This window comes from Vulpes lagopus, chromosome 21, assembly GCF_018345385.1.
Source record: "Vulpes lagopus strain Blue_001 chromosome 21, ASM1834538v1, whole genome shotgun sequence".
Lineage (NCBI taxonomy): Eukaryota > Metazoa > Chordata > Mammalia > Carnivora > Canidae > Vulpes > Vulpes lagopus.
In genome coordinates, this window is record NC_054844.1 from 3726319 (window position 1) to 3753987 (window position 27669).

Here is a 27669-nt window from a genome sequence, read left to right on the forward strand (position 1 = left end):
AGAGGCTGCACCCTGCCCCATACATCCTCCTCTTTTCCCTCCAAAGGAGCCAGACTGGACAGGCAGACCGGAGGGGCACGGTGAGAAGGGGGAAGGCGGGAGGGACAAACGGAGAGGGATGAGGTCACATGTGAGTCTGAGCTGGTTTGGAGGGTCTGGAGGGGTCGTCTGGGGACAGCACTCACCGGGAGGGCTGGCGGCAGCGGGGGCAGCAGCAGGGGGTGGGCACAGCGGGAGGGCGATGGGGGTGGGGGACTAGGGACAGAGGACTTGGCTTCCTGGGGTTGGATGTTGTAATCCTAGTGCACAAACTATTGGCTTCAGTCCCTCCTGCTGCTTTTGGTATTTCTCTGTCCCTTCACTTCCCAATACACTAGTGTGCGTGAGCACGCGCGCGCGCGCACACACACACACACACACACACACTCACACACGGCTGCTCTCTGGGAGTCCCAGGACAACGACTTGGATGGGATTCTGAGCTGGGAGGAGGAACAGAAGGAGCAAAGGTGGAGACCAGTTCCTCTCTCTGGTCCGGTCTGTGTGGGCTTCCTGTAAGTGGCTTCCCCGGGACAGCGGGGGGGACCTGAGGCATGGAGCTGAGCTGAGCACAGGAGCCCAGCTGGGGACTGAGGTGAGCAGGAAGCAGAGGGTGGGATGTGTCTTTGTGGTCCCTTAGAGGGGCCTCTGAGGGGCTGCAGGGGTGAGTCCAGGGAGGTGACTTCACAGAATTGTGTGTGTCTGGGTGCAGAAGACCGGGGTGGGAAGAAAGTCTGAGGACGAGGGGCATCACCCCCACCCCACCAAGCCGCCCACAGCTTCTCAGTTGCTCAGGGACGAGGCTGGGAAAGTCCAGAGGTGGGGCGCTGGCCCAAGGGAGTGGGTGACAGAGGGGTGATCACCTGACTGAGAGAAGGAGGGGAAGCAGACAGTGCCCGGTGGGGTGGGAAGGAAGAGAGGACGGGACAACCCTTGAGGCCCCATGACCTGCAACTAGCCATGCAATCGAGGGGTTCCCGCCCCCTCTCCGGGTGGAACAGGGCAAGCAGGGAGCCAGGTGTCTTCCAGAAGGAGGAAGCTGCCCCAGCTCAGGGTGTGGGGAGGCATGGCATGCTTGTGCCAGGGAAGGGTGACAAGGGAGCCGCCAGGAGGTGCGGGTGGCCACTAGCCGAGCCAAGCGGCCCACAGAGTGTGAAGGACTGGACGGAGGGAGGTTTTGGTGCCGTGCACATAGGTATGTGTGTGCAAGGGGACGTGACGGGAATGGCACCAGTGTGTGTACAGAAACGGGAACTGGTATGTGGGTGTGGACTGAAGCAGGGGCTGGGGCATCCCATGCCCCCAGGGCCGGGGCTGGGCTGGTCCTGTGCTGGCCGGGCAGGGTGATGGGGCCGAGCTGGGATCCTAGCAGCCCTCGGGGAACTGCAGGCACTTCTCCACCTGTCTGCTTCTCCGCTGGACCCTGACCCATGCCCAGGTCCTGAAAGCGGTTAATTTTGGACTTGCTAACCTCTTGAAGGTTTCCTTGATGGGCAGCCCTGAGCTCCGTGTGGGTGTAGGTGTCTTTGCTTCTGGAGGGCGCTGTCATATGGTGAGCTCCAATCCATGCCCCTGTACCCTGCTCCGGCGTGGCTGGGGTGGGAAGGTGATGCTAGGGGCTGGGGAGGATCTTGGGGAGGAAGAGCTCTCTGGAAGTCGTCTTGACTGTGGATAACACTGTTGTTTATTCCCAGCAAACGGGCCAGAGATAGAAGGGCACAGTGGGGAGCAGGGCGAGGAGGGCAAGAGGGTAGGGAGGCACGCCGTCCTTTTGGCTTTTAAAAGTCAGCCCCACGGGAGAATTCTGTACAGCTTGTTTTATGTCTGACATCCTCCTGGACATTTCTTTTCTGAGTCTAACTTGAATCCTGCTTGCTGCACTGAAGGCCTGTTTCCCCTTGACTTACCATGGCTCGGGGCCAGCTTTCTTTTCTACACGCTCTTGGCTTTCTTTCTGCCATTCCAGTTTTTCATTCTAATCTACAAATTATGATCTTTCCAGTAACCTTTTCTTAAAAAACAAAACAAAACAAAAAACCAACCAAATATGTCACATCCATACCAGCTCATCAGTGTGTGTTCTCTTCTCTGTCTTCCCTATCCTGACACAAACCAAACCCTGTGCCCAAACTCTGAGCTTTGCTTCCCCACCCTGCATTCCCCTCGGCTCTTCCCATGGCTTATTCCTTTGCCCCGGCAGGTCTCCCCTCCTTCCACTGTTGAGGATAGCGTGGTCCTGACATAGCTGCTTCTGGTCTGAGAACAGTAATGCTTGTCCTCTGACCACCCTGCTGGTGACCTCTGTGCTTGGGCTCACCTTGAGCTGAGCTACACTATGGCTTGGCTAGCAAAGGCACACATCTCTCCTTGTCTTAAATGGATCTTATTTTTATCCTCCACCTTCCCAACATCCCTGTTGAACAGGCTCATTCTCTCTTCCAGAGAGACTTAAAGCCCAAAGAGGACGCGTGAGTTACCTAAAGTCACACAGCAAGTTAGAGACTCAGTTCCATCACTTACTATATTGGTAAGTTCATTTAAATCATTCAAAAATAGTTTTACTGAACACCTGTAGGGTGTCAAGTCCTGTTCCTTAGTCTCTCTGAGCTTCATTTCCTCATTGATAAAATGGAGTTAATAGCAATACCCACTTCAAGGATTTTAAAGAAGATGAAATTTAATAACCTCTGTGAAGAAGTGTAGGTTTTTGGCACAACGATTACTCAAATGTTAATTTTTATTAATATTATTATTGGCTAGATCTGGACTAGATCTTAGGTTTCCTGTCCGGTGCTTCTTCCATTAATGTTTTTTTAATTCATTCATTCATCAATTCATTTGTCTGATAACAATTCCAGGGCCATTCCTCAGGGTGCCTGAGCCCCAATTCTGTAGCAACATTTCCAGTTGGTTCAGGTAGCACAAACTCTTCCCCTGGGGGCAGGCTGCCATTCTTCCAACCTGACGCTCTGGTTCTCAAAACCTCCCCCTGGGGTCTGACAGTCTCCTCTGAATCTGGAAGCCTTTCCTCCTCCTCCCTGACATCAGAGGCTGAACACCTCTGATTTCCATCAGGTATTTCTCTCTTCATCCTTCTTCCTGGGCTGAACTTGCCATGGAGACTCTGCATAGATCCCAACACCCATCTCACCCTGACAGGCTTTCCCCTTCCTGGGATAACCTGTACCCTCCAAGTCACCTTCAAAAATTTCCATAACCTCAAATGGCTCCTGCCACGCCTTTCTAACTGACTAGGGCTTGGGCTGTTGCCTGGGTTAAAAGGACCAACAAATAAACACAGACACTTCTTTTAGTAAAAAGAATCCCTTGTGTTTCTCTAGAGCCTGGGGGAGCGTGGAGCACTTGGTAGCTTCTGGTCACCCTGAATCCCTCAGCACCCCATGGAGGTGAGGGGCGGTGGGTAGGTGCTTCCCTCTGTAGCCTCTGTAGCCACGACACCTCCTCCTGGCAGCTCACCAGGAGCCTCAGGGTGGCTGTGTGGGGGAGGGTGGGGAGGGCGGGGAAGGCAAACCAGAACTCCAGGTACAACGCCGCAGTGCTACCGTTTATCTCCTGGAAGTCAACAAGTGGACAATGGTAGGGACACAGTAAAACCCAGAGAGGCCACACCATATTTCTGGCAGTCTAGGGCGCTTTGGGCTCTTTAGGAGAGTAGGGAGCCAGGAAGGACAGTGACCTGCTATCATGCACAGCCTCATCTGGGCCTCCCTTGGTGGGACCACCTTGACCTGGAGTTGACCACCACCCGAGTGATTACAGTTCTGGGCTCCACCCCCAGAACCCCTTGCTCGTTCTCAGGACAGAGACACAAGTGAGAGAAAAAGAGCCAGGTTTCCCTCGAAGGCCTATACTTGGTCCTGGCCCCAATCTGGGTCTCATCTGGCCTTGCTCAGAGGCCCCACCTTCTCCTTCCCTCCCAATCAGATGCCCAGAGCTAGCTGGCTCCCATGTTTACCCTGGGTTGATCGATTGCCTGGATTGGGGAAGAGCACACAACTGGCTGGGGGAAGACCATGCAGTCACCTGGGCCACACCTGCCCTTTGACCTCCTGTCACCCCTGGCAGTCTTTGATCCCTTCTGGCCTGGAAGCCAGAGGCTGGGCTGGCGCCACTCACTGGCCCCTGTGGAGCTGGGCAGCCAGGCCAGCGGGGATGCTGGCTGGCTATAAATATGAAAAGGGACTCGGAATGAAAGACCCCAGCCTTTTCATCCCAATCTACCCCTGCGTGGTCGTGGGCAAATCACTTCATCCATCAAGGCCTGGATTTCCCCCTCTGCAAAATGGACAAACTAAGACTGGCCCCCTAGTTGTTCTCTGAGTCATGAGAGGAAAGCCTAACTTGAGGTGTAAAAGTCATTGGGAATTTGGGAACAAAATCAACAGCCCAACAGTATCAACCAAGATTCCAACAATATGAAATACGACAGCACTATTCCAACAACAATAAAAGACGAGGCTGGAGAACGAAGGGGTGGAGGGCATGCTATTGGCTTATACAGCTTATCACTTCTCCCACCCAGCAGGTCCTGTCTCACCATCCTGCCCACTCTCGCTCTGCGGCCTCCCAGTCCGTCACGTGGCTATGGACAGAAAAGTGGCAGTCCCCGAGGACGGGCCTCCCGTTGTCTCCTGGCTCCCTGAGGAGGGAGAGAAGTTGGACCAGGAAGGGGAGGACCAGGTGAAGGATCGGGGCCAATGGACCAACAAGATGGAGTTTGTGCTGTCAGTGGCCGGGGAGATCATTGGGCTGGGCAATGTCTGGAGGTTTCCCTATCTCTGCTACAAAAATGGAGGTGGTGAGTTCATTTTGAGGTAGGCGTGGTGGGGCGAGCTGTGCCTTGACAGTCAGGCAGGGCCTACCTGGGCACCTCCTGCCTGCTGATGTGGTAACATGGAAAGAGCCTGCAATGGAGTTGGAGGGCCTGGGTCTGAGCTCTAGCTCTACCTCCCAGTCCTCCTCCATGAAATGGGATGATGCCTCCCAGGGCCACCAAGAAGCATAACTGAGGTAATGGGCAGGACCAAGGAATCTGAGGGTCCAGTAAGATATGATCATCACAATGAATAACAACAGTCCTTTGTGATTCTGTACAATGTCGGGTGCCGATAGGATTCATACATTCAATCAGTATTGTTGTGGGCCTGTCATGTGCCAGGCATTGTTCTAGATGCAACACAGAACACATTCTGTGTGTTATATTCCAGTGCAGGGTGACAGATTACCAAGAGGTAAAATGAATACCAAGAGGTATGTTGAATGATGAGGAGTGGAATGGTGAGAAACCAAGCAGGTAAAAGGGTAGGGAATGCTGGATGGTTGGGCAGGGGAGGAGGGTTTGAAATGTGGAATAAGGTGACCAGGAAAGCTTGTGTTGAGGAGGTGACATTTCAGAAAAAGACTTGAAGGAGCTAAAGGAGTGAATTTTATAGATGGACATTCCAAACAGAGGGAAAAGCAAGTGCAAAGGCCCTGGGGTGAAAGTGCACCCAGCATGTTTGAAGAACAGCCTAGAGGACAGTGACAGATGGGGAGAAGAGTAGCAGAAGAGATCAGAGAGGTAACAGGGCTCACATCTTGTAGGCTCTGATCTGAGTGAGATGGGAACTGTTGAATTTGAGCAGAGAAATATTATGTTGTCTATGATTTTTTTTTATGATTTTTTTTTTAATTAAAGAAACATAACTTTATTATTTTTCAGCACCCATAGAATAAGTAGGGGCATGTTGGGAAGGGGCCAGATTAATCCTTTTATGTGTACAATTAAATGCTTTTAGTATATTTTTTTTTTAAATTTTTATTTACTTATGATAGTCACACAGAGAGAGAGAGGCAGAGACACAGGCAGAGGGAGAAGCAGGCTCCATGCACTGAGAGCCTGACATGGGATTCGATCCCGGGTCTCTAGGATCACGCCCTGGGCCAAAGGCAGGCGCCAAACCGCTGCGCCACCCAGGGATCCCTGCTTTTAGTATATTTATAGAATTGTGCAACCATCACCACATTTGATTTTAGAAAATTTTCTTTTTTTTTTTTTTAAGGTTTTATTTATTTATTCATGAGAGACACAGAGAGAGGCCGAGACACAGGCAAAGGGAGAAGCAGGCTTCACACAGGGAGCCCTATGTGGGACTTGGTCCCGGGACTCCACGATCATGCCTTGGGCCGAGGGAAACACTCAACCACTAAGCCACGCAGGTGTCCCAATTTTAGAACATTTTCATCATTCTGGAAGGAAGGCCCAAAGTCATTAGTAGTCACTCTATTCCCTCTCCCTGACAGCCCTTGGCAACCATTAATCTACTTTCTGTGGCTATGGATTTACCTATTTGGAATTTTCATACCAATGGAAGTATTTGTTTATATGAATTTATTTGTGACTGGACAGATTCATCTTTGCCTTTCGAAAATACTTTTATTCTTTTTGTGGAAATTTTACACACTTATTGTGAAATCTGAAACATTCCAGAAGGGTAAAAAAGAAGAAATATTCCTATTTAAAGATAATCATTGTTTAGAAAATCCTTCTAAACACTATTCATATTTAATTTAAAAATATTTCTTTATTTATTTTAGAGAGGGCAGAGGGGGAGGAACTGAAGGGGAGGAGGGAATCTCAAGCAGACTCCCCGATGAGTGTGGAACATGACTCGGGGCTCAATCCCACGACCCTGAGATCATGACCTGAGCTGAAATGAAGAGTCAGATGCTTAATTGACTGAGCCCCCCAGGTGCCCCCATATTTACTTTGGCAGGTATTTACTGAGCATCTACTGTGTATTTTGCTCTATTTCAAAACTTAGAGTTATTACACCCAACTGCTTGAACTTATAGCCCCAAAGAAATAGAAATGGGATTTCCTGGCAGGTCAGGGCTATGGAGGCAGGATGGGGAATGGGAGTGAATGCTGGCCAGAGATTAGGGACGACAGGGAGAAGTGATAGGGGCAGTGACTTGTTTCTTTGTCCTATGCCAGGGCAGGGCATTAGTGCTGGAGCAGAAGATGACCCAGGCTGAGTCCTCCTTTCATAGAGCACACGGAAGCTCCTTGGAGTGTTTAGCGACTTGCCCAAGACCACAGAAGTAATTGGTAGCTGTAAGCCCTGGAAGCCTGGTTCACTGGCTCCCACATCTCTCGCCTTGCCATCTGAAAAGGAGAAAGAATGAGGGTCCAGGAGATAGGTTTTTGGGTTTGAGTGCCCATACCACCTCGTCCCACCTGGTGGCTGCACTGTGGCTGGTCATGGGGCGGCATGGGGAGAGAAGCCCCTGTGACAGTGCGCAGTGACACTAGGCTGAGCCTGGGTCATCTGTGAAGAGGCAGTGCCAGATGGCAGTTACTGGGCAGGGTCTGTGTTCATCTCATTAGCTTTGTCCCAACTGAAATACCTGGGGAAGACATGCTGACACCCCTCTACTGGGTCTCCCTCATCTCCCCCCATGTGAGGGAGCTAACCAAGGTCATGGGCCCCAATCTGAGGCCACTGGTCTTTGGGGCTATAGGAAAGTAGGGATGCAGGTTTCCTTATATCAGACAATTTAATAACGGATCTATGACTTCACCGACTAACTCAAATGTCAACTTTTTGCTCTAGGCTGGAATTGTACTAACTCACTGTGATAACAGGGTTTATCTCAAGCTGACCATAAATCTTTAGTCAGTGGTTAGGATGTGAGGGCAATCTGGCTGCAACATCTGTCACCCCACTGATTGCCAGGTTTGATTCGGCTGATCCAGCCAGCTAGGTGGGTGTCCTCTTTCTCCTGCACTGCTCCATGTGCGTTCCTCCTGAAGCTGTGCAATCAGTCTGAAGAGGATGACCTTCTTTGATAGGGGAGGACAGTTCTTTGGTCAAGGGTATAGGAGTAGCTGTGCTCTCTGCTAGAACGTCCAAATGACCTCTCCAGTTCCATTGGTAGGAGAATGAAGGGTAGTCAAGCTTCCAAGACTTCAGACACAACCAAATGAGGCACTGCATATGGCAGCCTGCCTTTCTTAAAAAAAAAAAAAAAAGAAAAGAAAAAGAAAAAAAGCAGCTAAAAAGGAATTAAATATGTTTTTACTGATATATTCATCAATTAATAATTAATTATTAGTTAATAAACAGTTCAGTAGGGAAAAATCTTTCAAGAGGAATGAAAAAATGGTGTTATTGGTGCAATAATGTCTTTGGTTTCAAAAAAGCAGGAATCACTAAACTAGATCATCCTCCAGAGTTTCCGGATTGTCAGTGGTTCAGGAGCGAGTACTTGGCAGAGATAATAAGGCATACCTGAGAACAAAGGGAGGGAAATGATAAACACATCTCAAGTCATCCTGTCTTCATACATCCCTGAGGGGCCTCATCAGGCTGCCTGTGCCTAGAGCCTGGGCAGATGCCAAGAGGATTGTGGGCCAGGTCAGTCTCTCCTAGTGAGGATTCTCACAAGTTCATTGTGGGGGGAAGACATTTGCAGAGATAGTGTGTTGAAAACCCAGGAAGAAAGCCGAGGATGGAGGATGCTCCTGTAGGCGCTCCAGAACCAACCTCCTCCCACTGCCTGCTGAGGCCCAGGCCTAGCGCTGACCTTCTAGGGCAGACTCAGCCTGAGGGTGGCCTGGCTCCAGGCCTCCTGAGCTCTCTCTGGCTTCTGTGAGGCAGAAGTCTACACACCAAGGGTAGAGCTGAAGCTGTCTTCTTCAGGAGAGGGAAGGATCTCCACACAGCAGGAAGGGGCCCATGGATCACATGCCGCTGTAGACTTCCAGTAAAGTGTCCTCTGGGAGAGCCCCTGAACCCAAACATTTCTCCCAAACACTGCCTCTCAGCCTCACCCCTGTAGCCACCGAAGCCACGTAAACTGGAGTCAATGGTGTTACTGGCACTGGGTTAAGGAATGCTCTGGTGGTACTCAGAACGTATCAGCAAACCTGGGGTTAAGTAGGACTTCAGGACTTGGAGAATTACTGGCTGTTGTGGCTCTGGAGGGCCCAGAAGACTCACACACAAAGCCTTCTCCCTCACTTTCACAAATTGCTACTGGCAGTTCAGATCTGTATGAGAGTCTGGGAGGGCGATTTGGAAATGCACATCAGAGAACCTTAAAAAAATGTTCAAACCCCAAAGGTGGAAGCAACCCAAATGTCCATCAATGAACAAACGAGTAAACAAAATGTGGTATACACACATGAGGGAGTATTATTCAGCCTCAAAATGGCCTGGATAAACCTTGAGATATTATGCTGAGTGAAATAAACCAGACACCAAAAACATAAGTACTGTATAATTCCTCCTACATGGGGTGTCTAGAAAAACAATTCATAGAGAAAAAGCAGAATGGTGGTTACCAGGGACTGGGAAGAGGTGGGGAATAGGGAGTTAGTGTTTAATGGCTACAGAGTTTCAGATTGGGATGGATGAGAAGTTTCTAGAAGTTGTTGGTGGTGGTGGTTGGATAACAATGTAAGTATACTTAATGCCACTGAACCATACACTTAAAAACGGTTAAACAGGAAAATTTATGTTATATATATTTTATCACAAAAGAAGCAAAAAGAAATTATGCATACCCTCTGATCTACCAATTCGTCAACTGGAAATTTATACTACGGAGGCAATCAGCCAAGTGCACAAGGATGTTGACAATGGATCACAACCAAAAAGGCCAGTAGAGGTACCAATGAAATGAATTAGGATAGTGGAATACTATATGGCTATTAAAATGATGACATCTATATTTATTGATATAATAGTTTCATGACATGCTTTTAAATGGTTATCAAGTAATATATATTAGGTTCTCATATTTGCCAAAAAAAAATACTATATATGTGTGTGTGTGTTTATAAGAAAATTGGGAGGCTGTACAAAGTGTCTTTCCTTTTTTCCCCCTTTGTACTTTCTACTCTTTCCTACAAAGTAACATGGATTACTTGCAAGGCATTATAATGGGGTGGGTAAGAGCACAGAGTCAGAATCCAACCACCTGGCTTTGTGCCTCTGTTTTTTCATCTGTAAAATGGAGATAATGATGGTAACCTGCCCTAACCTGCCCTATGGGAGGTGGTTCTTTGAGGATTCTGATGTCGGTGGAGCATTTAGAAGAATGCCTTGCACACGGTACACACCACATAAGTGCTAAGTGTTATTATGGTGCAGTAAACAATAATCCATTCCCCCTTGGTTACACTTCTGGGGTGAGGTATGTATGTCTTAGTGACTGAAGCAGGCGCTGGCAGTTTAGGGTGTCTTCTAATTGCCTACTTTGCTGGATGCCTTTTCAGCCTGGCCTCCTGTGGGGGCCCGTAGGTCAGGCCTAATCCCATGGCTGCCAAAACCCCAGTGCCCGAGAATCTGCCTGAGTGGAGGAATGGACTTCTCTGCTGTGACCCCAGTTCGGATCAGAGCCTGGCGGAGGGGGAAAAAATCCATCTGAAAACTATTAGAGGAAAAATAATTTTCCAAGGTGTTTTTGTTTGTTTTTCTCTAAAATGTAGCAAACTTGATAATTTAATAAGCATATCAAATTACACAGAACACAAGTTTCAGTCCAAAAATAATCATTGGACTAAGTTTGTTAAGCACACGGAGAAAATAGGCAGTGCATCTGTTAGGATTTCCACCTAAACGTTCACTCCTTCTTCAAAGGTCTTCCCTATCCCCAGTGGGGTTCAGACTAGAAAATTTCTGCCTGCCTCTGTTTGCAGATCAGAGGAAGCCAATGTGGGGCCCCGGGAGGGTGGAGAGGAAGACTGAGGATGCCAAGCAGTGGGACGCAGGTCTCCTGGATGGGCCGAGGACAGGATGGAGGGCTCAGCCCCTGCCGATCTTCTTCTTCCACAGGGGCCTTCTTCATCCCCTACTTCATCTTCTTCTTCACCTGCGGCATCCCGGTGTTCTTCCTGGAGGTGGCGTTGGGCCAGTACACCAGCCAGGGCAGCGTGACAGCCTGGAGGAAGATCTGCCCCCTTCTTCAGGGTGAGTGCTACCCTTTGCTCCTCTGCCAGGGCCACCAAGTTCCCCCACCCCTTCATCCCTCCTCCTCATTCTCCCGGCCACCACCTTCTTATTCATCTACTTTGGGTCTTGTGCTCAGTGCTGTGGGGGAAGTAGGAAGTGTCATCAGGCTTTGTGGGACCCAAAGGTAATAAATAGGTCCTGGGGAGGAAGGCACTCCTCAAGAAAGACAATACAAGATTACCCGGGCAAAATTGGATGCAGAGACTTGGAAGGGATGCTTGCGAGTGAGGAACACTGGAGTTTCATCTTCACCAGCTTCCTAGAAAGCTATCCCCGTGTTTACAGCACGGCCCCAGATGGGCCACTGGGGTACATAACCATAGTGATGATGATGATGATAATTATGGCTAACATCTACGAGCCCTGCTGTGTGTTAGGGCTCAGGGAAGCCCTTTACCTGCATTTCCTCATTGGATCCTCCAGTAAGAATTCTCTTAGTTATTGGTAGATGAGAAAATGAGATCATTTATTAAGGATTTGAACCCAGGTCTCCCTGAGCTGAAAATTCATGCTATTTCTTATGTTAGGGATTAGGTTAGGGGCAGTTCCTGTTCTCTCTATGGATTTGCTGGCACTAATGTGAGCAGCTTGGGGTGTCCTTCCCCCCCAATCCCATCTTTTTTTTTTTTTTTTTAAGATTTATTTATCTGCTTATTCATGAGAAACAGAGAGAGAGAGAGAGGCAGAGACACAGGCAGAGGGAGAAGCAGGCTCCATGGAGGGAGCCCGATGCAGGACTCGATCCCAGGTCTCCAGGATGATGTCCTGGGCTGAAGGCAGGCGCTAAACCACTGAGCCACCCAGGCGTCCCATCCCCGCCCTATCTTTAGTTGACTGTGCCAGTCCCCTGGGGGCCAGTGGGAAAACCAACCCTTGTCTTTGTGAGGTTCTTTGCATACTTGAAATGAGGGGAAGACTGTTTCCCTCATGTCAGTCTCTAAGGAAGCCTCAGGGGCTAGGCTATCTGGGGTTAGTGCCCAGCCTGGTAGGCTGGACAGAGGTGGGCATGGTGGGAAACACTGGCTCCTGAGCAGGCTGTGAATCTGACCACTGATTGAGGGTCTGATTGCAGGGACCAGGCCAGTCTGGTACTGATTCCTCTTGGAATTATGTCCATGATTCCTCGTGGACCCCTATAGGAGCAGCAGTGAGGGGCTGAGGCAGGGTGATGCTTGGCCCACATACACGTCTACTTAGGAGGTCTAGGTCCTCAGGGAGAGCTATGGCCTCAGCCAGAGCACAGTTTCTCAGTGCTCTGCTCTAGACCCTAGCAGGAGCCTGATGTCCTGTCCAGTTAGGCTCTATCCCTGGGACCAAGCGAGCTCTTGGATGGCACACACAGGGGCTGGCGTCTCTGTACTAACACTCCAGGAGGGTCATCACTGACAGGGTGAGCAAACTAAGCATTGCGTAGGGGTTGGGGGAAGGGATTGCTGCTCCTTTCCTCTTTTCCAAGCTGAAGAGACAGAGAAGCCAAGGCCTGGGGTCTCAGGGAGAGAGGCTCATTCAAGGCACCGGCACCTATGTTGGTGGGAGGGTCCAGGCTGCTTACCACTTGCCTTCCCCCTGCCTACCTGCACCCACCCGGCAGTTCGCCCTCCCAGCGAGCCTACGCGTGGGCACACAGAGAACATCCCCTGTGCTCACCCCCACTCCTTGCTCAGTTCACACCCAGGCACGGGCTTCCTCCCCCAGATCACCCCTCCTGGCAGAGGTGCCCCACCCCCACCCCCGCGGGTGTTTGCGGGGCGATGCGAGCACAGGCCTTCCGCAGCGGCAGCGCGGGCCACACACTGGCCCCTTGTTTGGGTGTGTGGGTGTCTGTATGCGCGCCCTGAACCTTCCGGCGCGGCTCCCCGGGTTCCCTCCTGGCCACCAGCAGCCAGGCCTCCGCGGCCCCTCCCAGGCCGAGCCGCCCGCCCCCCACCGCGCCCAGGCTCCGCGGAGCCCCCGGGCAGGAAACACGGTGGGAGGGGCTCGGGCCCAGGCGGCCGGCCGCGGGCGCACGATCCGGGCGGCCCGGCCAAGGGGTGCTTTGTCCACAGTCAGCACTGGGGCGGCCTGTCCTTCGTGAGTCGTCCTGGAGCACCGGCTTCCCCCGACGCGGGGCGGCGGGGGACCCGGCACCCCGGCTGCGGCTGCGGCTGCGGCTGCGGGCGGGCCGCCCTCCCCCGCCCTCCCCCGCCCCCCTCCGCCCTCCCCCGCCCTCCCCCGCCCCCCTCCGCCCCCCTCCGCCCTCCCCCGCCCCCCTCCGCCCCCCTCCGCCCTCCCCCGCCCCCCTCCGCCCTCCCCCGCCCTCCCCCGCCCTCCCCGCCCTCCCCCGCCCTCCCCCGCCCTCCCCCGCCCCCCTCCGCCCTCCCCGCCCTCCCCCGCCCCCCTCCGCCCTCCCCCGCCCTCCCCCGCCCTCCCCCGCCCCCCTCCGCCCCTCCCCGCCCCCCTCCGCCCTCCCCCGCCCCCCTCCGCCCTCCCCCGCCCCCCTCCGCCCTCCCCCGCCCTCCCCCGCCCTCCCCCGCCCTCCCCCGCCCCCCTCCGCCCTCCCCCGCCCTCCCCCGCCCCCCCCGCCCTCCCCCGCCCTCCCCCGCCCTCCCCCGCCCCCCCCCGCCCTCCCCCGCCCCCCCTCCGCCCTCCCCCGCCCCCCTCCGCCCCCCCCGCCCTCCCCCGCCCTCCCCCGCCCTCCCCCCCCCCCCGCCTCCCCGCCCTCCCCCGCCCTCCCCCCGCCCCCCTCCGCCCTCCCCCGCCCCCCTCCGCCCTCCCCCGCCCTCCCCCGCCCCCCTCCGCCCTCCCCCGCCCTCCCCCCGCCCCCTCCGCCCCCCCCCTCCCCGCCCTCCCCGCCCTCCCCGCCCCCCTCCGCCCTCCCCGCCCCCCCCGCCCCCCTCCGCCCTCTCCCCCTCCCCCGCCCCCCTCCGCCCCCCTCCGCCCCCTCCCCCCCCGCCCCCTCCGCCCCCCTCCGCCCTCCCCCGCCCCCCTCCGCCCTCCCCCGCCCCCCTCCGCCCCCCCGCCCTCCCCCGCCCCCCTCCGCCCTCCCCCGCCCTCCCCGCCCTCCCCCGCCCTCCCCCGCCCTCCCCCGCCCCCCTCCGCCCCCCTCCGCCCCCTCCGCCCTCCCCCGCCCCCTCCGCCCCCCTCCGCCCTCCCCCGCCCCCCTCCGCCCTCCCCCGCCCTCCCCCGCCCTCCTCCGCCCTCCTCCGCCCGCCTTCACACCCCGGCTCTAACAGCCGCCCTGGCGACGTGCTACTTTTGAAATGACTGTGGAAAAGATCCCACACTTGCAGGAGCAGGGGTGGGGGGGGGAGGCGCAGGGGAGGTTTGCAGGGGGTGGGGGAGGCGGGCTGGTGGTGACTGCTCTGCCCTGGCTCCCTCCCGGCCTCCGGACCGCTCCCGCTGTCAGCATCAAGCACAGGTCTCCCCCGCCCACACTCCGGCCCCTCACTCCCGGCTGAGATGGCATTTTGAGACCCCCTCAGGCTCCAGGTTTCTCTACAGCCTCCCCCCCTCCTTTTTTTCCTTGCTGGTTTCTTTTGCTTTTGTTCTTGAGACTGATTCTTACCAAACTTTCCCTACTTACTCCTTTGCTCTTTCTACCCCCTTTCCACCTTACAAGTCGCGTGTGATTGTCATCGAAAAACTAGAAAATGCAGATGGAAAAAAGGGGGAAAAACTTTAAAAAGTGAACTGAAATCCTATCCCCTAGAGAACCACAGTTAACTTTTGGAGTTTATCTCATTAAAAAAGAAGAAGAAGAGATATATTCAAATATATATTGCAAGACTGAAAGGATGCAAACCAGAGCGTTCTGTGACCTGTTTTTCTTATTTAGGAAAATATGCTGTCCATGGCTTCTCAGGCCAATAAACAAACGCACTGGTTCTCATCCTGTAGCACCCGATATCCTTCTAGCTGGGGGCTTCTGTGTGACTCTCTTGGACTGTTGGGCTAACATCAATCTCTTGGATTCTTGTTTTTGTTCCCCCATTGCCTCCCCTGCTCCCCAAGGCATCGGTCTGGCGTCTGTGGTCATTGAGTCCTATCTGAACATCTACTACATCATCATCCTCGCCTGGGCTCTCTTCTACCTGTTCAGCTCCTTTACCTCTGAGCTGCCCTGGACAACCTGTACCAACGCCTGGAACACAGGTATCGTGGTTAGGGCCCCTGGGATGGCGCTTCCCCCTAGGGGGCTGGGCTGCCCATGGCCTACAGTGACAGAACCCAGGGCAGAACTTGCCTCAAAGCCGAGCTATGGGGGTTCTGGTGCAGTCCTGCTGGCTGGCCTGCCTGTGGGAACCTACACTAGCCCCTAAGAGGATGGAAAACCCCGCAGGACTGTGAACGTCAGATTCACAACAAGAGCTGTATGAAGCGAAGGAGGCTGGTCCCATGAGCCACTCCCGGTAAATGGCATCCAAAGGAAGCTTTTGGGACTGGGAATGATGGGGACTGCCGGGCTGTAGGGTCAGAGGGTCGGAGGGACCAGGGTGTCAGGGCATCTCTCCCCATCTGGTCCCTAGCTGACACACAGCCACCTTTGTTCCCAACAGAGCATTGCATGGACTTTCTTAACCACTCAGGAGCCCGCACAGCGACCTCCTCTGAGAACTTCACCTCACCTGTCATGGAATTCTGGGAGTAAGTGCTGGGCTTGGATGCCACATATCAGGGGCCCCAAGTGGGAAATTTGGATGTCTAAGGCCTGGGCTTGGAATGCAAGTTTAAACCTTTCTGCTCATGCTCTCCAGCACTTACCTACCTACCACTTCACGCATCAGAGATCTGGGGAAACACATCTACCCATACTTGTCCACCTACATACTCCCAATGACTCCGAGTCCACCTGTGTCCACCTAGACTTCCACATTTATCCATGTCGACTTGTATCCTTGCACCCATACACACCCCCACACATCTACCTACAGCTTCACACCTACTCACACGTGTCTACTGGTGCACAACGATAGTCTGCCTCAGTTTAGGAGAGCAGATTGTGTACATGACTGCCCAGCTTCGTGTTCAGTGATGTCACGTTGTTAGCTTGAATTGGCCAAGTGAGAGTATTTGTACTGCAGAAATTGGCAAACCCTGCTCATGCCTCCACCCTCCCACATGACTACGCACTTATATCTGCCCCTGTTCACATGTGCTCACCTTTGTTCTTACACAGGTCTGTCTCTACCTTCACACTTACCTAAAGACCACATGTATTTACCAACACTCACATGTGTCTACCTACACCCTCACACATGGAGGCCCTCATGTCACCCAAACCTTACACATCCACCAACATTCATGCACTCACATTTCCACCAGTCCCTACGTTCTTTAGATACTAAAATATACCAGCCCCTCTGTTTGATCCCCATCTACATGTGCATCATGCGTATGTGTCTACTCTCCATCTACTCATCCACACATTACTTACCACCCTCACTCTCTCTCTCTTTCTCTATCTCTCTGTACAACAGAGAAAGCTGGATGTTTAGAAAGACAAAGATACCTATGAGATTACGTGATTTGGTCTTCTAACAGCAGGGGCATACAGACCACAGGTGGGAACATGGCATGGCCATGGGGGAGGTGCAGTGGGATGGGGAGGGGAAGCCTGGAACATGAGATCTGTGGGGTCAGCTCTTAGAATCAAGAAACTTGAAGTCAAAGGCAAGTTGCCCCTTTAGCCTTTCACCTGGCTTTTTGTTTTTTCCATCCTCAGGAGACGTGTTTTGGGCATCACCTCAGGCATCCATGATTTGGGGGCCCTGCGCTGGGAGCTAGCTCTGTGCCTCCTGCTGGCCTGGCTCATCTGCTACTTCTGCATCTGGAAGGGGGTCAAGACCACAGGCAAGGTGAGATGTTCTGGCCCCGGATAAGCTCTCTGTGGCCCCCAGAATCCAGGGGGACACTCACAGTCCCTCTAGAGGACTGAAAGAAAGAGTAGTTTAAGGGAGAGGCATGGTAAGAACAGGGGATATGATAGGTAGGAAGAGTTTAGCTCTGTACGAGGAAAGACTTTCTCTCTCAGTATGAATATAAAAGACCTGTTTACAGAAGTAGCATACAGAACAAAATAAGGAATATAAACGTCCCCCTAATCACTGTACGAGCCAGCACGGTAGCCATTTGGATCTACTAATCCCCGTTAATGTGTTGTTGTGTTGCCTTCCAGGTTTCCATATATGTATGTTTGTGTGTATCTGTATCTATTATGTGTGTATAGTACACAATTAGGACCATACCCTTTTATGACTTGCTTTTTGTCATATGTGGTATGAGCCAGCAAACAGAACTGTCTCTGAGGTGGTGAGTTTCCAATCATCAAAGGGGTTCAAGCTAAGAATGGATAACAGTGGCTTATTGTGTGTGGAGAGAGTTCAGATTTGAGCAATTATTTCCAACCCAGGGACTCTGAGGCTGGTGCTTCATGCTTTTTAAAGCCAGGAACAGAGAGGATACTGACCTTTCTGATGAGCCTGTTCCAAGGGCAGCCTCGGGTAAGGAGCTGAGCTTGGTCAGGGGCAGACTGGATCCCTCAGAGTGTCTCCATAGACCAGAGCTCAGGCCACCGCTGCTCCCCCAAGCTTATGCCTGGAAAAGTACAGTTACATTTGGCCACAGGTCACTGTGCCAGTCTGCTCCCCACCCCCCTCCCAGGACCCACCGCACCAGGGGGCATGGGGAGAACAGCCAGGATGAGGGATTCCAGGAGATCACATTCTGGATTTTAAAATAGTCTTTGAAATGTTATGGCTGGAAGCTTGTGCCCCTCCCTGTCCTTTCTCCCTCCTTGCCCTGCTGATGTGTATCTCACACTCCACCTGCCTGTGGAGCCTGAGACCCACTGGAATGTGTAAAGGAAGGTGTGGGGAGTTGCAGGTGCTTACCCCCTCTTGGCATCTCTAGGGAAGTGTTGGACACTGAGCTGAGTGCTACTCGTGCTTCCTGAGGAGGGGTGACAGGAGGACTTCCACAGGCTCCTTGGCACCTCCGGGCAGCTGAGTCCCAACAGGAGTGACCTGGGCCTGTTTCCCTCCAGGTGGTGTATTTCACAGCCACGTTTCCCTACCTGATGCTGATCATCCTGCTGATCCGAGGCATCACCCTTCCCGGAGCCTACCAGGGTGTCATCTATTACCTGAAGCCCGATTTGCTTCGCCTCAAGGACCCCCAAGTAGGAGCTGTGCTGGGGACCATTTCTCTGTTGTTTCCCACCCCAAACCAGAGCGGTACTTTGGAAAATCTCTGGTTGCTTTTCTCTAATATATCTATCTAATTGTTCTTTATATAGAACAATTAGATAAAGATCTCTTGTAAACCCACCACTCAGCTATCATCTCTATGAACATTTCAGTATATTTCCTTCCAACTCTTTTTCTAGTTGGTATGTGTGTCTGTGTTTTAACATAGTTGAGATAATTATATAGAGATGGATCTTTTTACATTTAAATTCTATTTTCCATGTTATTAAATTCATTTGTTAATGTCATTTTAAACGCTTGCATAATACATCCTCCATCTGTCATCCATTCAGTCACTCATTCACCCAAAATGTGCTGAGGACCTGTTGAGTGCCAGCTAGTGCTCTAACGATAGAGTAGGGCAGTGGGCACAACAGACAAGGCTCTGTGTCTTCTGAGCACTCACACCCAGGGCAAGCGTCATCAACCTTCTCCTACTCTTGGACATTTAGGTCACGTATTTTTTTATGATAGTATATACAGCTGCAGTGGACACCTTGTATTTAAATCTTTGACCACATCTCTGATTATTTCCTGACAGTAGTCAGACTTAGAATCACTCACTCAAAGAGTATGAGCATTAATACTGGCTTTAGAGAAATGTAGATTTTCTCCACCAGTATGAGAGGGCACCCTTTTTTTCTGCAGGGCCCATGAGAGATTTGATAGTAATTCATTTTGACCTTTCATCTTTGGTAATTTGAGAGATTGAAATAGTGTCATATTGTTGACTTATTTTTTAAATTTTTAAAGAGATCTTATTTATGAGAGAGAGAGAGAGAGAGAGGGAGAGAGAGAGAGAGAGAGAGAGAGAGAAATGAGTGGGGGGAGGGGCAGAGGGAAAAGGAGAAACAGACTTGAGGCTGAGCATGGACCCTGATGCAGGGCTCAATACCGGCTGGACACAGGGCCTGAAGTGGGGCTCCATCCCAGAACCCTGGAGATCATGACCTGAGCTGAAGTCAAATGTTTCACTGACTGAGCCACCCAGGCACCCCTCTTTTTTTTATTTAATTTTTTTACTATTGCGGGGCTGGACATTTCCAGGACAGATTTACTGTGCATTTCTATTTCTACCTCTAGGACTTGTCTGAGCACATTCTTTGTCCCTCTCCCTCTTGCCCAAGGAGTCCTGGGTTTTTCTTTATATTTTGATGAAGTGGCCCTTTGCCCCTCTTGTGGCTGCCTGAGGCCCTTAGTGCTTGTGGAGTGAGCCAGATGCTCTCAGTTCAACCCTGAAGGGCACTGCCACTCCTCCTAGGAAACCCAAGTAGTGGCGCCTACTGAATGCCCCCAGAGCCAAATCTAAACTGGGCCTGCCTGTAAAGAGACATGTGCGTGGAGGGCGGCGGGTAGGCGACTCTTAGGGCACACCCAGGGTCCCAGCTGGGTCTGAGGGGTGACAGGATGGCACGGTCTGCTCCCCTGCCACTCTCTTGTGGTCTCCTGCAGGTATGGATGGACGCGGGCACCCAGATCTTCTTCTCCTTCGCCATCTGCCAGGGGTGCCTGACTGCCCTGGGCAGCTACAACAAGTATCACAACAACTGCTACAGGTAGGGTTGAGGGTGGGGGATGGGGGGAGGCAGGTGGAGGGAAGAGGCTTCCTGGAGTGTAGCCAGGGAACCACAGCTTCTGTTCCACTGAATTTCTTTCTCCCTCCCGTTTCCCTCTCACCTGCCCATACCTGATCTTTGTCCTTCCCCCATTTCTCTCCTCCATCCCTCTCCTCTTGCATCTTGGCCACTCCCTGCTCCCCCCTTACGTCTGTGGATATCTCCTCCCCCACCCCCCCTCCTGAGGGGTTCCTTGCTCTGTCTCTCCCTCCTGGCTCCTCTGCCTCCCTCCCCTCCCCTTCCTACCCCACAGGGACAGCATCGCCCTCTGCTTCCTGAACAGTGCCACCAGCTTCGTGGCTGGCTTCGTGGTCTTCTCCATCCTGGGCTTCATGGCCCAAGAGCAGGGGCTGCCCATCTCTGAGGTGGCCGAGTCCGGTAGGTACTGCTTTGCTGTTGGACCCTGAGGGGAAGGAGAACACAGGCTTCCCCTACAGGGTCCCAGGCAGGGCTTCAGGAGCTGGCTGATGTGAACCTTCTCAGCATCTGGGGGCACTGCTTTGGCTTCTTACTTGTGGGAGGGAGGCGGGAGAGGGGACAAGGGTGGGGGGGGAGGGGGGGCAGGCCTGCAGCTATGTGTGTGGGTGGGTAAGTGGAGGAACTGGTGCACAGCCAGTGCCCCAGAACCAGGATGAAACTCCCTTGCCCTCTTGAGCCTCTCCTCTGCACACACACTCTCTCTCTCACATGTGAGCACACACTCTCTCTCTCACACTCACACACACTCACACAGTGCCTTGGGAGAAAGCTCTTCCCCGAGGGCAGAGCTCTCCGGACCCTGACAGTGCGGTGTGCCCAACAGGTCCTGGTCTAGCCTTCATCGCGTTCCCCAAGGCTGTGACAATGATGCCCTTATCTCAGCTGTGGTCCTGCCTTTTCTTCATCATGCTCATCTTCCTTGGGCTGGACAGCCAGGTTTGTCACCCCACCTACCCTGCCCTAGTGACCTTCTTGCCTTCTCCCCATCTCCCTTTTCCCTGCCCATATATTCCAAGTCCCCCTCCTCTTTTCAGGGCTTGTCCTTGCAGTTGGTTGGGTGACCCCTGATCTTGAGGGGGCCACCTTCCTTTTCCCCCCAGGACTGACCCTTCCCCAAGCACAGGTACCCCCCCCCAAAGTCCCTCCAGCCTCCTTCCAGCCAATCAGTTCAAGCTGCCCAGCCCTGCCCCCCTCCAGCCTTGGGGACAGAAAACATGTCTCCCCCTCCAAACCCAAGGCTGGGACCGTCTGTTGTAGAGACACAGCCAAAGGCAGGGCCAGTCACCCCATTTCTGCCCTGAGTCCCTCCCGTGCTCCTGTGTGTCAGCCTGGGCGAGTGGGGTGAGATGTGGCTAGGGCAAAGCCACGCTGGGGAAGGCCCAAGGGCAGGCGGTGCCTTTCACCCCAGCTCCCCTCCCACCCGCAGTTTGTCTGTGTGGAGTGCCTGGTGACAGCCTCCATGGACATGTTCCCCAGTCAGCTCCGGAAGAGTGGGCGGCGGGAGCTCCTCATCCTTGCCATTGCTGTCATGTGCTACCTGGCGGGGCTTTTTCTGGTCACGGAGGTGAGCAGCAGTGTGCGGCCTGCAGGCTGGGCTCCGGGTGAGGGAGCCAGGGGGCACACCTTCCTCATCTGCTGAAGAGGGGTGTTGACACTTGCTCTGCCTTCATCACAGTGCCACGTTCAAGTTAGCTCTTTTGGTGTCAGGTGACAGAAACCAAATGCCAGCTGGCTTATGCAGAAAAGGGAGTTTGGGCGGGGAGCAGGGAACTGAAAAGTCAAGAGAGAGCTTGGTTTCAGGCGTGGTTGGATCCAGCTGCTCGGAGGACATTATCAGGAATGCCATTCTTAGCCAGATTTCCCTCCTGATATTAAAGAATCCTGGCACAGCTTCAGGTTTACCTTCCACCACCCACCCAAGCCCAGAGGAAGGAGAGGGACCTTTTCCTAAGAACATGCTAAGTACCCAGCCCTGACTCCTCTTCACGCCTGGAGCAGGGAGAGGAGTGCGCGCAGAGTGAGGTGGTGGCAACTCCTACGAGACATGATGCTGGGGATGAAACCGTGCATGTCCCACGTTCCCAAGGTCTTTGCAGCTGTCACGGCTTGTTGTCCTGATGTTAGACCAGGGCTCTGGGGGCAGGGGCAGGCAAGGCAAACTCCTCTGACTTGCAAGGAATGGCTTCCCAGGGGCTGGGCAGGATGGGTGCCCGGATGCTGGAGTGGGTCCCCGCCTGCCCTGGCCAAGGCCCTAGTTCCCTCACTTTGCCGCAGGGCGGGATGTATATCTTCCAGCTGTTTGATTATTATGCCTCCAGTGGCATATGCCTGCTCTTCCTGGCGATGTTCGAAGTGATCTGCATCAGCTGGGTGTACGGTAAGTGCAGGGGGAGCGGGAGCGGGAGCCTCTGGGGCCCCCGGAAGGGCACGATCTGCCCAGGATGAGAGATGGGTGTGCTGGCCCTCTGCTTTCTACCGGTCTTGGATTGCTGCCCTGGTTCTTCTCACTGGCAAGTCCATCCTCCACGGGCACCCCATTTCTCATTATGGCAGATAGAGCTGAGGTAAAGACAAACCCATTTCCCGCAGTTGTGAGAGGAATCAGAAACAACAGGGAACACTTTTCTTGATACAGAAGCTGCTGGAGGCTCTTGCCAGTAGGAGTCCTAGCCAGAAGAGACTTTTTAGGGCCACTTAGTCTGAGCCTCCACACATCCCTACGTTCCCTTTCCAGGTTAGCACCCAGACTTTGCTTGAATACTTCCACGAACAGAAAACTCATTCCCGTGTTTGCAAGGTAGCTTTTCTTGTTGTGGCTGTTACACATTTTTTTCTTATACTGAAGTGAATTCTGCCTTCCACTGACTTCCACCACTGGCCCTACCCCTCCTCCATATGGGAGGTAACTAGCCAGTGGTGCTGAATGCTATAACATCCATGCCATTATTGTTTTTTAAAGATTTTATTTATTTATTGATGAGAGACACACACACACACACAGAGGCAGAGACACAGGCAGAGGGTGAAGCAGGCTCCATGCAGGGAGCTCGATGTGGGACTCGATCCTGTGACCTTGGGATCATGACCTGAGCCAAAGGCAGACGCTCAACCACTGAGCCACCCAGGCATCCCACATCCATGCCATTACTATGCCTGATGACAGTAGCAGAGAAACTTTCGTGCATTCAGTCGATGCACGGCTGAATGCCAAGCAATGTGCTGACTGTGATATACATTATCTCGCAAGCCACACAACAGCCCTTGGCAGGGGAGGTGAGGCTCAGAGAGGTAGGTCTCTTGCCTAAGCTCCCACAGCTGGTAAGTGGAGGAGGCATCATCATACTCTAGGACCATCTGGCTCCACTGCACCAGGTTAGGGGGATGCACTGCTAATGTACAAGGCGTGGGGCAGAGAGGGTGGGAGGGTGCCATGTAGTGAGCATGAGTAGGAAAGCCAGGAGTAGGAAGGTTTTTATTTTGCTACCTAAGCCTTCCTATATGGTGGCCTTCCTCTTCTTGGACCTGTTTCTTATCTTCTCACCTCAAGCATCTGATGTCTTTCTGATTTTCCTCTATTGCTTCTCAGAACTTGTTCTCAGAGGATCTGATAAACTCCAACACAGTGAGGCCTAAAGACCTGAGGAACCTTAATATTTTACACCTTCCCAGTAATATCTGGTTGTTAACTGGGGGAGAAATTTGGAAGCCAAAGGAATGACTCCCTAATGGGGGCATTTCATGCACACTAGTGATCAGTGGGAAGTGATTTTTCTTTTGGCTGAGGAAGGAAGATAGGCCATCCAAAGGTCTTTCCCAATCAGTGGCTCTCTTTTTAGAGGATGGGCTGGGCCTGGATCTGGAGCAAACATGGAAAGGAAAGGACAGAAAAAAAAAAAAAAAAGTCAGTGCTTTCACAAACATAAATCCAGTCTCTTGCCATCTTTCTTGAGAAAGCAGAGTGGTTCCTCCAGACTCCAGAATCTAGACTGTCGTTCCTTTCCTGGTGGCTTCTGGCCCTCTGTGAGTTTAGCATGCTGTGCTTGCACAGTGGGACCTTTGCTGTTTTGCTATTTTGAATTGAAACTGGATTCATCTCTGCAGCATGGATAAATGAGCATTTGCATCACCATTATGCCATTTTAGGCTCACATCCCCCTCTGTGGTTAGGAGTTAGGGTCTTTGCTCCTAGACAAGGGGACAGAGGATTGTGCCCTCGAGGGCACCCAACTTTAGGGTGGCAACCCCTTCTCCCTCCTTGTTTCCCGCCTTGTGCCAGACACCCATCTCATTCTTGTGCCCTGATCCAGTTTCCCCTCACAGGGTGGCGGGAAGAGGGCAAAGCCAGGAGAGTCCTCCCCAAATACGAACAAACTGTCTCCTTCCTCTTATTCTCACACTTTTCTCCCACTGTGCCTGAGCAGGGGCTGATCGTTTCTATGACAACATTGAAGACATGATTGGCTACCGGCCATGGCCCTTGGTGAAGATTTCCTGGCTCTTTCTGACCCCTGGACTCTGCCTGGTATGTGCCCACCCAGCTACCCTCCTGCCTCCAGAAGACTTGGGGACAAGGAACAGTATGCCTGGGTTACCTGCCTGTCCAGTGACCTGGGGAGGCCAGTCCCTTTCCCCTTCTGGGTTGGTTCTCCTGCTCTTCCTTTCTGGGGTTGTCTCAGCGGCTTTACCATCATTACTCTCGTTCCAGTTCCTGTTTCATTCCTTTCTCACAGCGTTTCCATCCACTGCCCAACTTCCCAGTTGGTGGTCTCTTTCTCTCTTCCTGCTTAGGGCTCCTCCACCCCCACCCCCTTCCTCAGAGCTCCTCCTGTCTCAGTCCTTAGCACCTTGGCCCACAGCTCATGATGCCTTTTATTATTTTATGTCAGCGATGCACCACAGCGCATTAATTCGTCCTCTGTCCCTGGATATTGAAGCAGGTGATGAGAGGACTTCAAAGGCTCTCTGTCTTATCTGCATCCATCCCTCCCTTCTTCCAGGCCACCTTCCTCTTCTCCTTGAGCCAGTACACACCTCTCAAATACAACAACATCTACGTGTACCCTCCCTGGGGCTACTCCATCGGCTGGTTCTTGGCTCTCTCCTCCATGATCTGCGTCCCACTCTTTGTCATCATCACTCTTCTGAAGACCCAGGGTTCCTTCAAGAAGGTAGGGGCTGGGGGAAGTGATACACTGCAGGAGGGGTTTGCTGAGAGAGGTTGTAGGAGGTTGTAGGCAGGACACCATGGCTGGGGCCCAGCTCTGAGTGTGGGGCACCCTTCAGTCTGATGGAATCTTAAAGAGAATTGTCTTTGAAGACCAGTCCAATGCCTTCATTTGCAGAAACATTCAAAAGTCCTTGAGTCCTAGACCTTCAGAATCCTATCTCCAGCAGATCATGTGGGCAGGTTGACCAAAGGTAAACTGTCAAAGGCTTAAGAAGGAAATAGAGTCACAACAAGAACTTAAAGATGCCCAGAGATTTAAAGAGCACAAAGTCCTCGCTGCCAGGAAACTAATAACCAGCCCTCACAGTTCATTTCATACCCAGGCTCCTGGCTTCTTTCTTATCTTAATTCTGCCTGGGAACCACATGCAAAAGGCTCCCTGTTTAGAGTTTAAGGCATGCCTACCTGGCAGGGAATAGAGCATGTCTCACAAAGACCTTACATGTGTAGAAATCTATCTGGTGGGGGATCCCTGGGTGGCTCAGTGGTTTGGCGCCTGCCTTTGGCCCAGAGCACGATCCTGGAGTCCCGGGATCGAGTCCCGCATCAGGCTCCTGGTGCATGGAGCCTGCTTCTCCCTCCTCCTGTATCTCTGCCTCTCTTTCTCTCTATGTCTATCATAAATAAATAAATAAATCTTAAAAAGAAAAAAAGAAATCTATCCGGCTTGCAAGTAACAGAAAACCCAACCTACAATAAGCAAATGGCTTACTTTCTTTTTTACATCAAGAAGACCAGAGATGGGTGCTGTTGGCATTGGTTCAACCACCTAAAGAGGTCATTAGGGACCAAACTCCTCCTGTATTTCTGCACTTCCATCCTGAGCAGATCATCATGATGCTCACCACCTCATGGTCACAATATGGTTGCTGTGTTTCCAGTCATCACATCTGCTTTCAAGGCAAGAAGGAGAGGGAAGAGATGACACCAATACCAGTAAAAATAGTAGTACTAATATTCATAAGAAGTAATAGGGACTTATTGATCACATTATAAAAGCAATAGTGAGAGGAACAAAAATAGGTAGTTTTTGACCAACTTACCCTGTGCCAGGCACTATTCTATGAGCTGTGTACTATGGTTATCTTCATTATAGATAAGGCACAGAGGGGTTAAATGGATTGTGTAAAATTGCACAAGTAGTTAGTAAGAGAGCCAGGCCTGGAACTCAGCCAGTCCATGCTCCTGGTCACCATGTTATTGTCTCTTTTCTCTTCTCAAACTTTTTGTTCACGTATTCACCCAGATTCTATTGACTGCCCCCATGTGCCTGGCTCTGTGCTGGGCCCTGGGGATATAAACGAGACGAAACATCTGTGCCTTTCTCATCAGTAGCATCCATTCATTCTCTCTTTTCTCCACAGCGCCTACGACAGCTTACCACCCCTGACCCCAGCCTGCCACAGCCCAAGCAACACCTGTATCTGGATGGTGGTACCAGCCAGGACTGCGGGCCTTCCCCAACAAAGGAGGGACTAATAGTTGGGGAGAAGGAGACCCACTTGTAGGATGTGGCCAGAAGCCAGGTGGCTATTAAGCCAAGAACCTCCTCTGTCAGGGCTACTGCAGTGACAGCCCTTACCTCTGTCCCTTACCCAGTCCAGCTATGAACCTCTGCAATGTCTGTGTGTGTCCTCAGCCAGAGGCCAGGCTGCTCTCTCCTCAGCAGGGGCAGCTCTTCTGGTGGGCGAGATGTGGTCATGCTGCAATATGCCATCCTGTTGGAACACACCTTCTTATTTATAAAGAAGGGTGGTCTTTTTTGAGTCCACCATCTGATCTAACACATTACACTGTGTGGGAGCTCCCACTGCAGGGACATTCCAGCTTCCTAAACTTATGTGTTGGGACGGTAGCCCTGACAGGAGTACATATCATACATTGACTCGGAGAGCCTGAGGGAACACAACATGTTGGAAGTGACAACTGAACGCACCATATTGGATTCTGACATTCCATTAGAGGGGTTCCTTCATGAGGCTTAGTGTTCTGGAGTCCGTGGGGAAGGAACTAGAGAAACAAAAAGCCTTCATGAGCCATCATTGTCTTGAGTTTTCCTGGAGGCTTCTTGAGGTGTCCCTAGTCCCACACTCCTCTTGCAATGTTGTCCTCCACTCATGGAGCACTGGATGGAAGGGACTCAGAGGTGATTCCTAGGCTGTTCTTTGAACAGCTTTGAACAGCTTAGGGTGTCTGTACTATGCCCAGGCAGACATCACTAATCGATGACAGAGTCTCTCCCACCTCACAGTCCTTCCAAATATAGTGCTCTAGGCAGCTCCATTGGCCACCCCACTTTGGTCCAACCTCTGGACTTTGTGGGTGAGGATACTGAGGACCAAACTTTTTCAAGTTCACATAGCTATGCCTAAAACCTGGCCTCCTTGTTCTCAGGCCATGGTTCTTTCCATTATACCCTCCTGCCTTGGTTAACAAGCAAGTACAGATCACCTGCTACCGTGTGCTAGTCTTCTCTGCCTCACCCTGTTTCTGTTTAGTTCCACTGTCTTGGGGTGGGAGGGAGAGTATCCCCTCTATAGAAGGGTGAGCAGCTTTCCCCAGAT

The 27669-nt window shown here is 52.4% G+C and overlaps 1 protein-coding gene across 18 annotated transcripts; it reads left to right on the plus strand.

The window, feature by feature from the left end:
* Positions 1–345: 345 nt before the first annotated feature.
* On the plus strand, positions 346–27560 carry SLC6A12 (solute carrier family 6 member 12). 18 transcript variants are annotated; one of them, XM_041736916.1, is made up of 17 exons: positions 346–634; positions 2482–2566; positions 3381–3446; positions 4583–4858; positions 10884–11018; positions 15051–15191; positions 15596–15683; positions 16762–16894; positions 18082–18216; positions 19736–19839; positions 20153–20277; positions 20702–20814; positions 21305–21442; positions 22153–22255; positions 24300–24400; positions 24876–25046; positions 26470–27560. In XM_041736916.1, exons 4-17 carry the CDS (start codon positions 4645–4647, stop codon positions 26611–26613), a joined length of 1845 nt encoding a protein of 614 aa, XP_041592850.1. In that variant the 5' UTR covers positions 346–634; positions 2482–2566; positions 3381–3446; positions 4583–4644; the 3' UTR covers positions 26614–27560. The 18 variants fall into 18 exon arrangements, with proteins under 18 accessions (XP_041592850.1, XP_041592864.1, XP_041592848.1 ...); XM_041736930.1 differs by lacking the exon at positions 3381–3446 and adding an exon at positions 10325–10506 and having other exon boundaries at positions 4583–4740; XM_041736927.1 differs by lacking the exon at positions 346–634 and adding an exon at positions 726–1234.
* Positions 27561–27669: the final 109 nt, after the last annotated feature.

Coding starts and splice junctions, on each gene's coding strand:
- SLC6A12 (XM_041736911.1), top strand. CDS start 1,000: ATGCAATCGAGGGGTTCCCGCCCCCTCTCCGGGTGGAACAGGGCAAGC. Junction 15,192..15,595: donor TACCAACGCCTGGAACACAG/GTATCGTGGTTA, acceptor TGTTCCCAACAG/AGCATTGCATGGACTTTCTT. Junction 19,840..20,152: donor TATCACAACAACTGCTACAG/GTAGGGTTGAGG, acceptor CCTACCCCACAG/GGACAGCATCGCCCTCTGCT.